At 47.8% G+C, this 15,532-nt stretch overlaps 1 protein-coding gene across 3 annotated transcripts in view; it reads left to right on the plus strand.

Moving 5' to 3' along the window:
* The window catches only part of GAB3 (GRB2 associated binding protein 3), a 69,082-nt gene that overhangs the window by 32,121 nt on the left and 21,429 nt on the right, over positions 1-15,532 (plus strand). For all 3 annotated transcript variants that reach the window (XM_086470135.1, XM_009946351.2, XM_086470136.1), the window contains exon 2: positions 14,073-14,376. In XM_086470135.1, coding sequence (XP_086326261.1) covers positions 14,073-14,376 — 304 coding nt within the window. The remainder of the gene's footprint in view (positions 1-14,072; positions 14,377-15,532) is intronic.

Raw genomic sequence — 15,532 nt, forward strand, 5'->3', positions numbered from 1 at the left:
GTCGGAGCATTGTGCTCCACAGGCCAGTGTGAAGTAGGCAGAGCGTGAAACGGTACACTGAGAAAAAAAGCGCAGGTCTGCAAAATTTCACAGGCAGCATTGCCTTCCCACACCGGAGCGGAGAAATGTGCAGTTATCTCCTAAGCATGGGAAGTTTACATGATGAATGTTTGGATACTGGAGCTGACTTTAACCAGCTGACTTCATGAAATGCACCTAAACCGTCAAGGAAAGCGGAGCTCACAGCGTGTTATTTCTTCGAACCCTCAGCCCTGAAACCCCTGTTTTCTTGGATGAGATGCAGGGCGCAACGGCAACAAAAAGAATTGTGACAACTCAGAGAGAATTCTTAAACAAACAAAAGAAAACCTGGCACAGGGAGCATTGTTTATATTTTTCCTAACATTTATGTATTTTAAAATAAAAAATGACAGTCAGTGGATGCTGTATATTATGAGCCATATGACTGATGACCACTTTTCCACAAACTAAGGAGAATGAAAAAATTATTCTAAAAATGTTCAAAAACCAGCTCAGCCTCCTGTGAAGCGTAAAGCAGAGATGAAGGTAGTTTTTAAAGAAGAAGAAAACCCAGTTCTGGAAACGTAACGGTGCCTAGCAGAATGCTTAAGGGTAAAATGACACAATTTAATTAATGAGAAGACAGCAGAAAACAGCAGAACTGCGATCAAAATAGATTTTAAATTCCTTAGCATAGCCGGTTTTCCAATATTGTACTTTGAAATAAGTAAATGGGTGTAAAACCAGCTATTGAGCACTTCCAGCCTCCTTCAGTGTTGCTGGGGTTCAGCTCAACCCCCTCTAGAGCTAGCATGGGCCACCCAATGTACCCACCAGTAATATGCATTCATCCTTACATATGGGCAACATAGGAACAGACTTCATCCGCTGCATTTCACCACGTTTTGGTTTGTGTCTTACCCACACTCTTAGTGTACTCTTTAATGCAATTGTGATATTTACTAAATAGATCTGACAAGTAACTCTTAGTTTATCATCTGGTGTGTTTTCTGTAAATATTCAGTGAGGGAATCTGGCTGGTGACAACTGGCTTCAGCTGAGCTTCTGAATCACACAACACTATTTCCAGTTTGAGACTGGAGAGACCAAATTGCTTGAACCATGTTTCTGTGACAAATAGGGATTTTCCAAATTCCAACTTGCTTCACCTTAATTCGTTTGCTTGGTGGTATTCTGCCAGCCCTCACAACGTGCCAGACACTCTGCTCCCGCAGGAGACCTGGCAGCCTGCCCGTGGCACCCAGCCTTGCGGGGTGCGTGCCCACTGAAGCCAGCAGTGCTGCTGGGAGCCAAAATCCCCCACCGGCTCTGCGCCACGTTGCTGTAAGAGCCAGTCAGTGTTTGCACTGCATGCTACCTGCCCTGTCCAGGCGTGGCCAGGTTCACAGCTATGGGGGCAGCCCGCCTTCCCCCAAACCAGGGTCTTTTATCGTGCCTGAAGCCACCAGTAGATGTTTGCTGTCTGGCTGGAGAAAATTCAGGGTTGAGGGCAGCCTGTGCATAATCCACAAAAACCAGGCTAGACCCATGAAGGGAGAGTTCATTGTCTGATGTGGTTGATAGAAAGGCTCCTCATCAGTCCAGAGGCGGATTTTCTCTGTTCGAATAATTCCTTCATATCATGTTTCCATTTTTGGGAATCTCTGCATTTCTCAGAGCTTCCTGTCAAGAGGAGGACCTGGCCCCCTCAGAGCAAATGGGAGCTTTGCCATTTGCTTCAATGGAGTTTAAATGTCACCGCAAAGGCCGGGTGGTTCCCGTGGGACTGATTTCAAGCCAATACATAGATCCCAGCAGAGATCTTCAGAGTCTGTATAGCCAGGAGCATGCAGTGAAATCAGTGCCCTTCTCGACATGTCTAAATCCAGAGCTCATCTGGATACTAGATAGTTGCTGTTACGATATTGGACCTATTTCTGGTTTTCTTTCTGTCCTTGTACATACGTCCAGAAAGGTTGGTTCTTATTTTCAACAAATGTGACCTGCTCTCTAAGACAAGTCCTCCCACACGTGTGCACCTCCTCCCTGTTTTTCTACTTGCCTCCTGCACACTTCCTTTCTCCAGGCAATTTTAGGAGTGAAATGAAGTGCAAAGGTCAAAGCCTTTGCGGCATGTAGCCGTAAATTCAATAAGGATGTAAAAAAAAAAAAGTACAGACCAGATTTGACCCAAAGTGGATGTGGAGGATACATCTTTTTACTCCTGGGCACACCACGCTGGGAGATCAGCTGAGCTGCTGAGCAAAACCCTGGACGCGGGTTCATTTCCCTACATTGAACCACGTTGTTATGATCAGGCAGAAGTGTTACAGCATAAACATTTGCAGCTTTTATTCTGATCCTGCTGGCTACTCTGGTTTTCTTCATTAGATCTGACAGCGTGTTGCTGAAGGGTTTAGTTTTAAAAAAACCCACGATGTCGTGGTCCCCTACTAAAAGAGTCGCTTTGCCCAATTTCCTGTTTATGTTCCTTCTCTTCAGAGCTGCCGCATCATGTGAGCCCAGACAGTTATAGATAGGCTGCGTGACTGTTGCTGACCTCACACCACATGTTCAGTTAACAAGGTGAAACAGCAAAATTTGTTCTGTTTGTGTAAAGAATACTGAGAAAACTGCCGGTTCCAAGTAAAATAGGAGAGGGACTCCCGATAGCCCCAGGCAGGGCGCAATCTCCAGGCAGTTCTTTCTGGTCTTTAACTGCTTTGCACATCTGTATTTACATCGTGCTTGCGAGTTACAAGAAAGAGAATTAGCCCCAACTCTATTTCTTCACTTAGCAGGTTTGGAGTCCTTCCATAAAAGCTATTAGTTTAGCAAATTTGCTCAAAATTTGTCCAAACTTCAGTCCCTTTGGTATATACATTTTCCTATTCTTGCTTCCAAAAATGACTGGAAACTCCTGTGACTTAGCAAGCGTCAGTTATTCAGCAGATGATTAAACCCAGCATTTGTGTTTCAGAACTGTTGTTCTGAAAACAACCTGGGAATAACCTGATTTTTGTTGAGATCTGAAGGATCCGTGCAGAGCCTTCTAAAAATCCTTTAAGATTGTGCAAGACTTTTGGATTAAAGCTATTCTAAGAAATTGAAATTGACCTCTATTCGAGATTCTATCTTATTACTATGTCAGTATTAAAGAATTCATTGTGAACAAGTCAGAGATATCTTAAGGGTTTGCAGGCCATTTTACATAAGTAGTTTTCGTGTAAGAGTAGGAATCCCTATCATGTGGCATAAGGCTTCAGTGGCACTTTTCCCACTAACAGAAAATGAGGTTATATTTTTAAATCCAGGAAGACCTGTGTCAGTGTGTTAGTTTCCCCTTTCTCCCTGTTTTCAACTTGTTTCTCTAAAATGCCCAATCCTGCATCCTGAGAAGTCAGAATTTTATTTTCTAACTGAGCAGAGGAGTGGCACTGAGCCAGAGCAGTGGTTTTCTGTCCATCGACCTCTGCCACCTTTAACAGGTGAATAGGGATTTCAGATGGAAAAGTTGCACCATAGACTGGTCGAAGCCAGACACACAGATGTGAGGGCATACCTGTGGGTGTACGGATAAGCATCCTGATTATCAGGAACACAGCGTAACTTCAGAGGCAGGTGTATCCCTGTGACAGGTGAACAAATCACAACATATGTGACATGTAATGATCATGTACCAGTTGTCAAGTGCTTTAGGATTTAAAGGTGAAAAAAAGCACTCCAGCAATTTAAGCAGTGTTCAGGATGATAATAATGTCATTTTAGATACTACACATAAACATGCTGTGAGGGAATATGGAACTAAAACTCTTGGCTAGCTGTCGAGGCTGTAAACATCCTCATGTAAAGAGTCCTGCCTGTAAGTCTTCACTGTCAGGGAGCTTAAATGCCTGCAAAACTATAGCAGCAGTCAGAAGGTGTCATTTGAAGGGCAGCTTAAAGGAATTAATGTTTCACTGTGCCTGCCCTCAGGAAGGAAAAAATGTGCCGGAGGAGAGGAGGGCTCTGGGTGGGCAGAGATCCTTGAATGGCTTTAATCACCTCAGTGCTCTCTTCGGCTGCTGGGACCTCTGCTCTGAGCTGTGACCTGCTTTACGTCCCCATTGAAAGTGAAAAAGAGACAAAACGAAACAGAAAGGAGAGGATGACGATGCTCGCGATGGGAGTCAGTGTCCACCCCTGGCTGCCCCCACAGTTTGATACTCCCCACCCAGCATCACGGCTGCTCGGGCTGCAGCGTGCAAGGGTCCAGGCAGGATGGGGTCTGCCTGCCTGCCCCGGGCAGCGGCAAGGCCAGCTGGCCCAAATCAGCCTCCTTCCACCCGCGGCTTCTGCTCACCCACCGCAGGATCATTTTGGTGGGAGCTGGTGGCCCAGTGGAAGCGCTGGCCGCCCAGGCGGTGGGTGGCCAGCCCAGGGCTGAGGCTGTACTAATTGTGGCTGCCTGGGCTCTGCCCCACCTGGAGGCTTCCCGAGCCTGTGTGGATCTCACACCACAGCTGGCTTTCTTTTCCTTAGCTTGATTTTTCATCAGTTCTCCGGATCCCTTTGGGCTCTGCTTTATAATGATGCCGAGTCACAAAAATTTCGGTTGCTTCCTGAAAGCGTGTGAGACTGTCTTTGCCATCTCGTTAGTCCCAACGAAACACAGCCAAGCGCAGTGGGGGAGTTCTTTATTTATTTATTAATACCAACTGTGTCTTTTTACTGGCACCCTGCAGATACCGTCGTGATTGCTGGCCAGCCCTGGTCACTTGGTGCTCCTGACAAATCCCACTCTGCCACAAGCCTCTCCCTGGGAGGCGCAGCCCTCCAGGGCGCAGCTGGGTTTCTGCCCTGTGGTGGCAGTTAGCTGTAACTTCATAATGACTGATCCTTACGCTTTCTACAAATGAGTTCAAAGAGGCTTGCACATATTTGCAGGGCAGCTGTTAACAAGAAAATCTCCAAGCTTTCAGCACCACTGCTGTCAAAGTAGGAGGCAGAATAGAGAAGTCATGCCCTGGGATGACAATGGGGAGTGTAGCTTATTCACTTGATGCCTGTGTCAGGATTTCACTGTTAAGTGAATCCGCTGAAATAGGATTGCCATCCTGCCATCCCTTCTTTGGTGTTTTTTTGGTATGGGTTTCACAGGTAAGGCTTTAACAGCCCGGAGGCATTTCCACAGCCTCAGGACACTAGGAAGCAGCGAGCTCTGTGAAGCATTGGTGGGGACAGTCGGGTCCTGCCTGCACCGCCGTGCCCCAGGGCAGGGCAGGCAGGCCTTGCTGCGAAGCCATTTGCCACATTGCGGTCCCCCCAGGCGACATGGAGCCCTGGTGTTTTCCTGGTGTGGTGGGGTTTGTTGTAGCTGGGATCAAAGCTGGGGAATTCTTCCCCCTAGCAAGATCTTGTGGGATGAGATGCCTCGTCGGCATCTTCCCCTGCAAAGCTCAGGGACCCATCGCATGGACATGACCATAGCACCGGCATCTCATTTCTGTGGGAGAACCCCTTGACACCCACCTGCTGGGAGCCATGGGGAAAGTGAGGAGAGGACAGCAGTGCTGCTGCCCTTCAGCCAGCAGCATCTTTTCGAGCAATTCCTACTTGGATGAGGAGCAAGGGGGTGCTCTGTCAACTTGCCAGTGTCCTCAGAGGAAACCTCTAATCAAAATGTTTGTGAGAAGCGCAGTTCTCGTTTCTTTACTGCTCTTACTAAAGGATGGGGGACGTGAATGAAATGGCATTTTTTCATCCAAGTGTCTGCCGCCTTCCTCCCTGCCCAAAATGCAGTGGTATTATTATTAATTTCACTTTCAGAACTTGTTTTCTTATCTTCCACAAGATTTTTAAGAACTTAGAACTCCCAAGTTTTTGGGTCACTATGACTTTGACCCTTCATGCCCAAATGAACCCATTAGCTTTACAAAGAATCTGCATGTTTATTCAATAACAGTGACTCATGCTGTTGCAGATGTTTGTATATGTAAAGCACCATAAATATTATGGATTAGGATGTAGACCAGGCAATGGGAATGTGTGTAGGTTAACAGGCAACATATGACTCTGGTACTTTTTCTCCTTTTTTTTAGTGTGTGTCGTTTTTTCTTCTCAAACCACAGGTTTCTTTTTGTGAGAAATAGAAACAAAGGAAGCCTCTCTGCTTCTACAGGACGTCATCTGAGATGCTTTGTTACAAAGCTTTCATTGAACTCACAGCGCAGGAAATTTTTTGGTTAGTGTTTTTAGTCAATTAATCTGTCTGTATCACCTTGAAAGGAAGAAGGTATTTCCCCTTCCACTATGCACCCATTACATCTCCTCTGAAGACTCATGCTGACTTTCTCGAAACAAGATTCATTTCGAGTCATACTGAAACCACCAAAATCAGAAAGACAAGTGACTCAGTAAAGGTCTCACGACTTAGCAGATGGAAATACAGTGCTAGATGGCAGTCTGTCCTGAACTCATTGTATGATGGTCTTCTGCACAGGATGAGCCAGACCATTTGTCCTAATCTGCGTTGAATGTTGTTTTGTATGGGAACACTGGGTAGCCTAGAGCTTTTTCCCACCATAGCTGAGCACTAATCTTGAGAAAACAGAGCTGTAGTGGCCATGAACAGGCAGGGCAAGGGAGAGACGATGCCTTTCCAGCACGCATGGGAGTGCACCTCAGCTTCCAGGCACCCAAACAAAGGGAGAAAAACTACTGCAGAAAATTTCTCCTTCTATTCTGTAGGTTAAATAGAATTACATGCCTGTGGAGGCAGAGGAAAGCCCTGAGGGAGGAGTATTCCTCTCTGAAATTGAATATTTATTGATTTTTCTTTCCCAGACATAAACCATGAGTTTCAGCCTAGAAAATAAGGGAAACCAGACAGCAAGGGAGGCAAAACCCAAGAGGAGCATTAAACCAGTGGGTGATGGGCAATAAGCTCAGCTGCTCTGAGAGCGCTGCACGGGGACACGCTGGAAGGGACAAGCAGGCGGCCTCATTAGGGAGAGATTTATTACGCAGAGCTGATGTGAGCTGCAGACCAACAGCCACAATTGAAATAGCAAAACCATAACTCCAGCTGGGGGACAAGCTGGGTGGTTCAAGAGGTCTTTTTCATCTCAGATTTCCACGAGTGAGTTAATCGAGCACTATTACTGAGCAATGCAGGCTACCGAGCAGAAGGCGTGAGCCCTTGTGCAAGGGTCTCGCAGTCCGATGAGCGTGAGCTGCATGGGGCTGGCTGTTTTCTCTCGGAAGAGCGGCACAAAGAGCTCCCCACAACGTCCTCAGCTCTTTGAACCTGAGGGAGCAGGGTCTGACTCCTTCCTCCTTTACGATGCACAGGTCTCTCTTGTAGGGACCGTCCTCTGCAGCCTCAACACATCCTGCTCTGTGCAGGCGGGGGAAACTTTCTTAACTTATATGGTCTTAATGGGCTTAGACATCAGCTGCTTACAAACCTGTCTACATATGAATTTTAACTTCCTCATTTAAGTCATTTATAGGAAATGCTATAAAGTTCCGCCTAATTTTTTTCCCCGAATAATATGTTTAAAAATTATTCTTTAAAAAGAAGCGAAGCTTTGAAAACTTAATCTCTCAAGTGCTGGCACTCCTGTGAGACTGTTATCCTGCAGCTCTGCTGGTTCCCTTGCCCCAAGGATGCCTTGCAGCTCAAGGCGGATGAACCACGGTGAGTAGCAGGAGGAGCACTGTGCACACAGGCGCTCCCAGCCCTCAGCCACCTGCGGGAGGCAAGTCATGCCAGACCCTTCTGTGGTGGGATTTGCTGCTTTCTCTTTCCAAGGGAGTTTGCGGGATGAAAGCCATCCCAAACGTTCAAACCTTTCAGGGTCCTCCCCATTGCTGGGCTCTCAAACTCTTCTTTCAGTGTCAGACCTCCCCACATCAGGCTGGGGATGAGCAGACGTCCTTTGCCCAGGAGCGTGGCTGCAAGGCCACCAGGCAGGCGAGGGATCTGTATACATCCGCTGTTTATTCTGTTAGCCCTTGCCATCCCCTTTGCTGCATTCTGTAAAATGAAGACTATCCTCATGGGGGAGTCGTGAGCATTAATTTGGGTGGTAAAAATTTCAAGTTTGTTGGCTATTCTGTGTTTTGTTATTAAACCCAGGAAAAAAAATCAAAAACCCACAGGGCAAATTGTATTTCAGGCCAATTTACCTAATTTAGCTTGTATGTGCTGTAATTAATTATTTACATATCAGATACTGGGTATTTTGTACGTACAAATGAAAATGTGGTTCTCAGCCAGAAGGTAAGTGATAAAGGTCCTCAGCTAAACCTTTCCCACGCAGGCGCTCAGCTCTCATTCGGGCCTTGTTTACCAGCTAGCTGTTTTTTCAGCACATCGTAGGTTTGCTTGTGGCCTGTTTTATCTGACATGGCCACAGCACAGCAAACATTCGCAGTGTTATAGCAGCCCTTTTTAAACCTCACACCACTTATTCAGCAGAAGCAGAGACATCAAGATTGTGGAAGTAGCGCTCGCTTTCTTAGAAACCCTACTGAAATGGAAACAGAGCTATTCCTCTTCCCTTCAGAAATGCCTCTGGAATTCCCGAAGTGAAAAATTCAGGAGCAAGAAGAAAACACTGATAGCTTGTGTTGCACACAGCAACGTGCTGGCGTCCGACCAACGCCGCTGCAAATTCCTTCTTTTGGCACTGAACTATTCCACTTACGAAGGGCAGATGAAAATTGTTCTAGATTTATCTTGGCTCTTGTCTGATTGTGGTTGTACTTTTCTGATAAAGCCCTCTCTCTAATGCCAACGAAGCTTTGGACGACATATAAATGTATCATCATCATATCATTCCTTCATCAAGAAGGAACTAATTTCAAGAGGCCCCCAAATAAATGCAATATTTCTTCTGGACATGTAGATCCTTTCTATAGTGTAAGTGAGAAGCCTAGACTGAATCCCAGGAATCAGTTGCTATTTAAGCGTATAGGTTACTTCATCTCAACCATGGGAGTGCCATCTTTCAGCCTTAAATTGATCCAAATTCTCTTGTAAATTTGGCAGTGTGTGCAGCTCCAGACTAAATATTGTCAGATATTATTGGCTCTGATCAGAAATAAACCCCTCCTTGCCACAGCCCCGCCACTCTGGGCCCTGCTGGCTCCTCGGGTGCCCCCACCAGCCTCAAGCTGCTGCAGGGGCTCAAAGATGCTCCCTAGCCTGATACCAGCACCCTGGAGCAAATAGAGGAGCTGGTCCTCTGGGCACAGGCTCACAGCGATAGCGACCGTGAGGAGGAAGGTATTACAGCACACAATGCCGCCCAGGACTGGAGGGAGCAGGGAGCACAGCTCCTTGCCGTACCACAGGGTGCTACACAGCGCACCTTTCCCCAGCGAGGGGTCTGCGAGCCGTGGGGAGCCCCCTTTGGCGCCGGACGGGTGCTCAGCACCTTGCGTCGTGGTGCTGGCACAGGCACAGCTACTGGTGAGCGATGGGGAAGGGGAGGAAGGCACACACTGCACCACGCGGTGTCCCGGTCTGTGGGCACAGGTCATGCTGCAAAGACAGAAAAACAGGGATGGTAGGAGGAATCGTAACAGGGGAAGGAGGAGGCAGCTCTGTGACTGGTAAATGGTAAAAAGAAAAGGTCCAAGAGCGTACATCTGTGTAAAATCCCCCCATGCTCTGCCGTGGGGCTGGGGGGGGCACTGCAGGGGTGCTGCCCTGGGGCGTGACTGCCTGCCTTGCAGGGCAGGGGCCGGGAGGTGCCAGGCACCCTCTGTGCCTCTGGCCCAGGGCTGAGGAGCCCTGGCCCCTGCTCCAGCAGCGTGCACTGTGTAGTACACGAGCTGCTTGGGTCCCTGAGAGCTAAAAGGTGCTGCTGACATCTTGTCTGGCCAAGGCCTACCACAGCTGGGCTCCCAGCAACTCCAGTGTGCTGCATCTCCTTGCCCTGGGGAAAGGAGACGTGTAGGTCATTGCAGGCAAATGCCAGGAAAATGAGGAGAGTCTATTTGACTCTTAGAGATAAAAGCCTCATGCTGAAAAGTGTGCCAAAACCCCTGCTTTGCCTACGCCATGGAGCAGGGCGAGTCCTGTGTATTGGCAACGGCAAACCTGCTCGTGTCCGTTTGCAGGCAAGTTGGAAGGGTCTCAAAAACTCGGCGCATTGTACGCTCGGCATTGTAGGGTCAGGAAAGGTGTTTTGGAGTATATCATTTTGCAAGTAAAGGCACATGTCAGTGAAGGTTTCAGAATGGAAAGGAGCCATTGGGGGGAGACAGTGATGGGACTGGATATGTCAAATGGGAGAAGAGGTGCAAGAGATGGTCCTTCAACCCCCACCCACGCAGGTGGCTATGTCAATAGCTGATGCCATTTTCTTCCTAGAAAGTGGAGATTAAAAAAAAAGGAGCCCGGAGAGGCGAGGTACAAGTGCACACACTCTGTGTGTGGCTACAGTTTGATGGTGCAGCAAACCTGCTGCTAAGAGCAAGCACTCATGGAAGAGGAGGTCCCGTCCCCTCCCACCCTCCTACCCCCTTCCTGGTACTGGCCTGCCTGTGCTCAGGCAAGGCTGGATGCTGGGGCACCAGGCTGGCAGCACTCCCCACTTCCCAGTATGGGATGATGTGGTTTCCACTGGATTTGCTCCCAGAGAGGGCTCCCTTTGGCAGCAGGCAAGGAGGAGACCTGGCACCTGCAGCAGGCGAGCTCACCAGCCAGCGCCGGCAAACTCCCCATCTGCCAGGCTGCACCACCGCCCTGCACTGCTGCCGCCCTGCCGTGGCACCCGTGCCGATTTTAAGGGGGCTTGAGTGTTTAGATGTCTTTGAAGATCTAGGCTAACCTGCTTTGACGGGGGAGCTGGACCAGATGATCGCCAAAGGTCCTTTCCAACTCTACCGTTCTGTGATTCTGTGATCTGAGCCCGCGAGTGCTGATTCACCTGCACTGCTGACTCAGGCTGCACCTATTTCAAAAGCGGCCGTCCCTCGACACACCGCCTTCCCCTTGGCTCCGGGTCCAGAGGCAGGTCAGCAGCACGGGCAGGGTATTTGCTCTGGTCCCTGCAGCTCACAGCAAGATCCTGCTGTCGGTTTCAGAGCACATTAATAGTTGGGGCAATGAACAGCAGCAGCCAAGGGCTGTTCGCTTGTCTGAGCTTGCAGTATCACCAAAGGGCAGTTCCTCTGTCCATCTCTGCTCCCAGCTTTCCTGCGTGTTTCCTACAGCTCGTTTGTTACCGCCACAAGAAAAAATTACTCTGTTTTCAGCCAGACAAGGTGCTGGCTGGCTGCATGTGCCCTGCCACCAGCCTGGGGAAGGCAGTGAGGGTGGCCATGCAGGAGATGGAAAGGGGCGGCCCACCCTTCCCAAGGGCAGTGCAGATTTGGGCAGCTATCTGGCATTATTTCCCCTCAGCCCTGTTTCACAGCTGCCCAGCTATGATAGCCAGTGTTTTCTCACACAGCCTCGGCCCTGCTCTTCTCTCCCATCATAAGGCGCACCGACCGGTCACCTCTCAATCTCCAGTCCTACAGCGCCAGCCAGACGATAAGCCTGATCGAATTGTGTATCTGCAGGGAAACAGGTTATCAGGCAGCTTCTCAGCTAGTACAAAACCAAAACCAGCAGAGCCACAGCCGCTCACACCACGCCAAAGCCAGCCTTTGCCTCTGAACAGAGGGACCATGAGCTTTTTGGCAAAGCACAGTTGCAGTTGTCTCTTTCCTCTCACCAGCTGCCTGGGTTGGGCTGAAACTACAGACCCCTTTAGACTCATGAAAATTAAAACGCTAAGGAAATGGGGACAGGTACTGGGCCATCCTGCCTAAGGGTGTTGTAATGGCCACCAGCAGGCAGGCCTGAGCTGGCCCTGGCCTGGGGGCTGAGCCCCCACCTCCCCACAGCTGTGTGGGTGCCAGCTAGGCAGGGTGTCCCCAGCTGCTGCTCCCTCATCCCATCCCCTCCCCTCCATCCTCAGCTTGCTCATATGCAGGTGGTTTCCATCCAGTTTCCATCAGAAGGAGCCAGGTGCATTTAAGCTACAGGGCTGCCAGCTTTAAGGGAGAAGTGGTCTTGTAGTCGTAGAGGAGATTTGATGTTCTCCTTCCCGTCTCTGCTCTAGCAGCCTGTTTCTCTGGGAGGTGAAGTAGCAGGTCTTGTTTGGCTTACGCCTCCTGAAGCATTTCTCATTTGTTGTTTAGGGGTGAGAGTGTGCTAGGGGAGGTGATCTTTCTGTCCTGATGCATCTGTGGTGTGTGCATTAAGCCTGCGCAGCACTTGGATTGCAGGTGGCAGAGATGTGGGCTCTTCCTGGGACTATACATGTGATACCAGCTGGGCTCTATACCACTGTTGAAGCTTGCTAGTCAGGAAAGTGTTTCCTCATCAAACATTTTTCCTTTGTTTCTATTTCCTTTGAGGGGCTGGTGGTGTTCTTGTGTTCTTTTTGTTTCTTTCTTTCTTTTTTTTTTTTTTTTTAGTCCTGGCTCCCACAAAATTAGACTTCTCTGATATATCTGAGTAATCTGTTATCTCTTCTTTCAGCAGAGACCAAATTACTTTCAAACCTTAACAGGTCCTGAGAGCAAGATGTAATTTTCTTTGTGCAATACACTTTGCGCCTCACCTCTGCTTCCTGTTTATTCCTGATGTGACTCCCTTGCTGCAAACCCCTCCTTTACACAGGCTGGTATATGCTTGTTCAGCCTTGCAAGAGCTCCCTCTATGATGTTGATATACACCGTGTGATCCCTGTGTATTGTTTTTGAGGAATCTTTTGCTTTCAAAATAGACCCAGGTACTACCAGGCTGAGCAGACTTACCTCTAGATAAATTTTTGTATGAATATCAGCAGACTGTGAAAAGCTCGCTGCACTGCAAGGAAGTCTCTCTGGAATAGAAAAAAAAAAAAAAAGTGCTTATTCTTCACAAATGATTGTTGCTGGGTTTTGTTGATTGTTTTAACTATCACCGTGCCTGTGGGAACTCGGTGTCAGTGAAATCTGTAGTGTCTGTATTGATCCTAAACTGTGCCAGTAAGGACCCTTACATCTTGGTGAAAGCATCCTGAACTCGGTTATTTTGCCTTAAGGCCCAGTCGTTGGCTGTCTTTAAACTGACGGACAGATCTGCTTTTTGCAAAATGAACATGATTTTTAGCTCGAACACAAGCTATCCCCCAGGTTTACATCACTGTGACAAGTCAGCTTTTCTCTGTGAAACAGAGCTCAGGGTGGATTTCTTCTGGCCCTCGAAGTAAGTGTTGGTGACAGCTGTAATCAACATAGAGGCGCTTATACTGTTGATGAACAAAAACAGCTGCTGCAAAAAAGGAAAATTATGTTATTTTGTTCATAGAAACTCACATATAGCTTTGTAAAGTGATACTGCCAGGCCTTCGTTTAAGCCAGTATGGGACCTATACCTTCCCTCACAAGGGTCTAAAAGACATTAGTGCCTACCAGTTTAGTTTGGTTGACAGTCACTTGAAGCAAGACTGTGTAAATAAATGACCTTCTGTAAGCTTTGGAGGTTTCCTGTTTAACTTTTTAGCACTACGACTCCCTTAAGGTTTGTTCTGGGCTTTCAGAAGTAACTGGCAGCTCATTAACACCTTTTTATTAGCACTGAAAACCATGGGAGGGAAGCTGCACTGGTCATCTGGAGGCCTTGTCTTTGCTGGGCAAAAGGTGTTTGTTGCCAGATGTTAGCTCGCGTCCTGCGACACAGGGTGCAGTCCTAGGTGTTCTCATTTCACAAAGAAAAATGTGTTATAACCTGTTCTATAGATGCGATTGTGAAGTGTTGGATGATCTCAGTTACACCATGCTGGCACGCTGAGGGTGAGAGAAGGGGAGAAGTCTTGCTCCTCTTGACTTCCAAAGGGACAGCCCTCTGCCTTTTTTCCTATGACAGATGCAAGCTGATAGCAAGCACTTCAAATCAAAGTCACAATTTGGCCAGCTTACTGAAAAAATTATAAAACCTAAAGGAAAATATGCATGTGTGGGCTGATTGATGTATTATGTGGCTGGCAGTGAAAGGGCCCTGTTTGTGCCGTTTGCAGGCATGGCGGAAGCGCTGGTTCGTGCTGCGCAGAGGCCGCATGAGTGGGAACCCAGATGTGCTGGAGTACTACAGGAACAACCACTCCAAAAAGCCCATTCGGATCATCGACCTCAACGAGTGCGAAGTGCTGAAGCACTCGGGGCCCAACTTCATCAAGAAGGAATTTCAGAATAACTTCGTCTTCATTGTGAGAACCACCTACCGCACCTTCTACCTGGTAGCCAAAACTGAGGAGGAGATGCAGATCTGGGTGCACAACATCAGCCAGATCTGTAACTTTGGACATCTAGAAGATGGCACAGGTAGGATTATGCTCATGCTTGTCTTGGGGGGTTGGGAGGATGATCTGTGTCTGGGCTCCTCCACAGCAGCACCCGGGGTGAGAGGAAGCATGGACCTTGCTGGCTGGTTGGGCTGGGCAGGGGGTGTGGGACTCTTTCCTATAGCTCCACACACTACTGAGATGCTGCTAAACTCTGTTTTGAAAGTTATCAGGGATCTCACTTTCTGCTGGGTAGAAATAATAGCTGGCTGCTTGGTCTCACTTTAATGAAGCAATTCCCGCTAGAATTAAAAGCGGGTCCTTCGTAAGAAAAGGTACTGTTTATGTGAAAAGCTGACTAACTGTTATCTTCTGGGACTGTTTATTTCATTACGTGTCCCATATTTATTTAGTTTGGCTTAATGTAAGACACCTGTTAGGGAAGCGTCCTGCAAAACTCGCGTTTTCTCAGGCTTTGCTGGATGTGGAATGTGCACAGACTTGGGTGTGTATGCACATACATAAATCAGTGACAAAATTACTGAGCCGTCTCAGTCTATTAATGAAAAGAAAAATGAAGAAAAGCAGAGGATGGGAGAGTGTTAGAAGTGTGTGTCTAGACTTAAGAGATGGTCCTGCCAGTCAAGCATAAAGTCAACCTGTTTTGCCAGGACCTACACCTGTATATACTCAGTAGGGTGAATGTCTTGGAAAGCTTCCAAGAACTAACCACTCCAAGTTGGATGTAGCCGGTAATTAAAGTTGGGACCTGTGTCATCATTAACTTACCTTTCAAATGAGACAATTGGGATCAGATAGCAGCAATCTGTCTTTCTCTTGACATTTCCAAGGGGCAGACACAGCAGCAATTTGAGAGCTTCATAGGAAGTGAGTCAGAAAAAAAGTCTTTTGCAGTGATAAAAGGTAGTGCAAGAGCAGAAGAGTGGTGATGGAGGGACTTAATCCCAAGGGCAATAATGTGTTTGGAGGGTATCATAGTGTGGCTGGACAGATTGTCCAGCCATAGTCCCTGTGCTGCTGCACTTAGACTGCTGCTGGTGTCTGCAGCTGCCTCATAGCCATACCATTACTTCATAACTTAAAAGGAAACAAAAGGCCATGGTGAGATGTTTTATTTTAATCTGTTGTGGTTCCTGACCTTCTTTAATCTTCTCTTCAGTAGTTTATTCTGAGGG

The sequence above is a fragment of the Leptosomus discolor genome, chromosome 9 (assembly GCF_034619465.1).
Source record: "Leptosomus discolor isolate bLepDis1 chromosome 9, bLepDis1.hap2, whole genome shotgun sequence".
Lineage (NCBI taxonomy): Eukaryota > Metazoa > Chordata > Aves > Leptosomiformes > Leptosomidae > Leptosomus > Leptosomus discolor.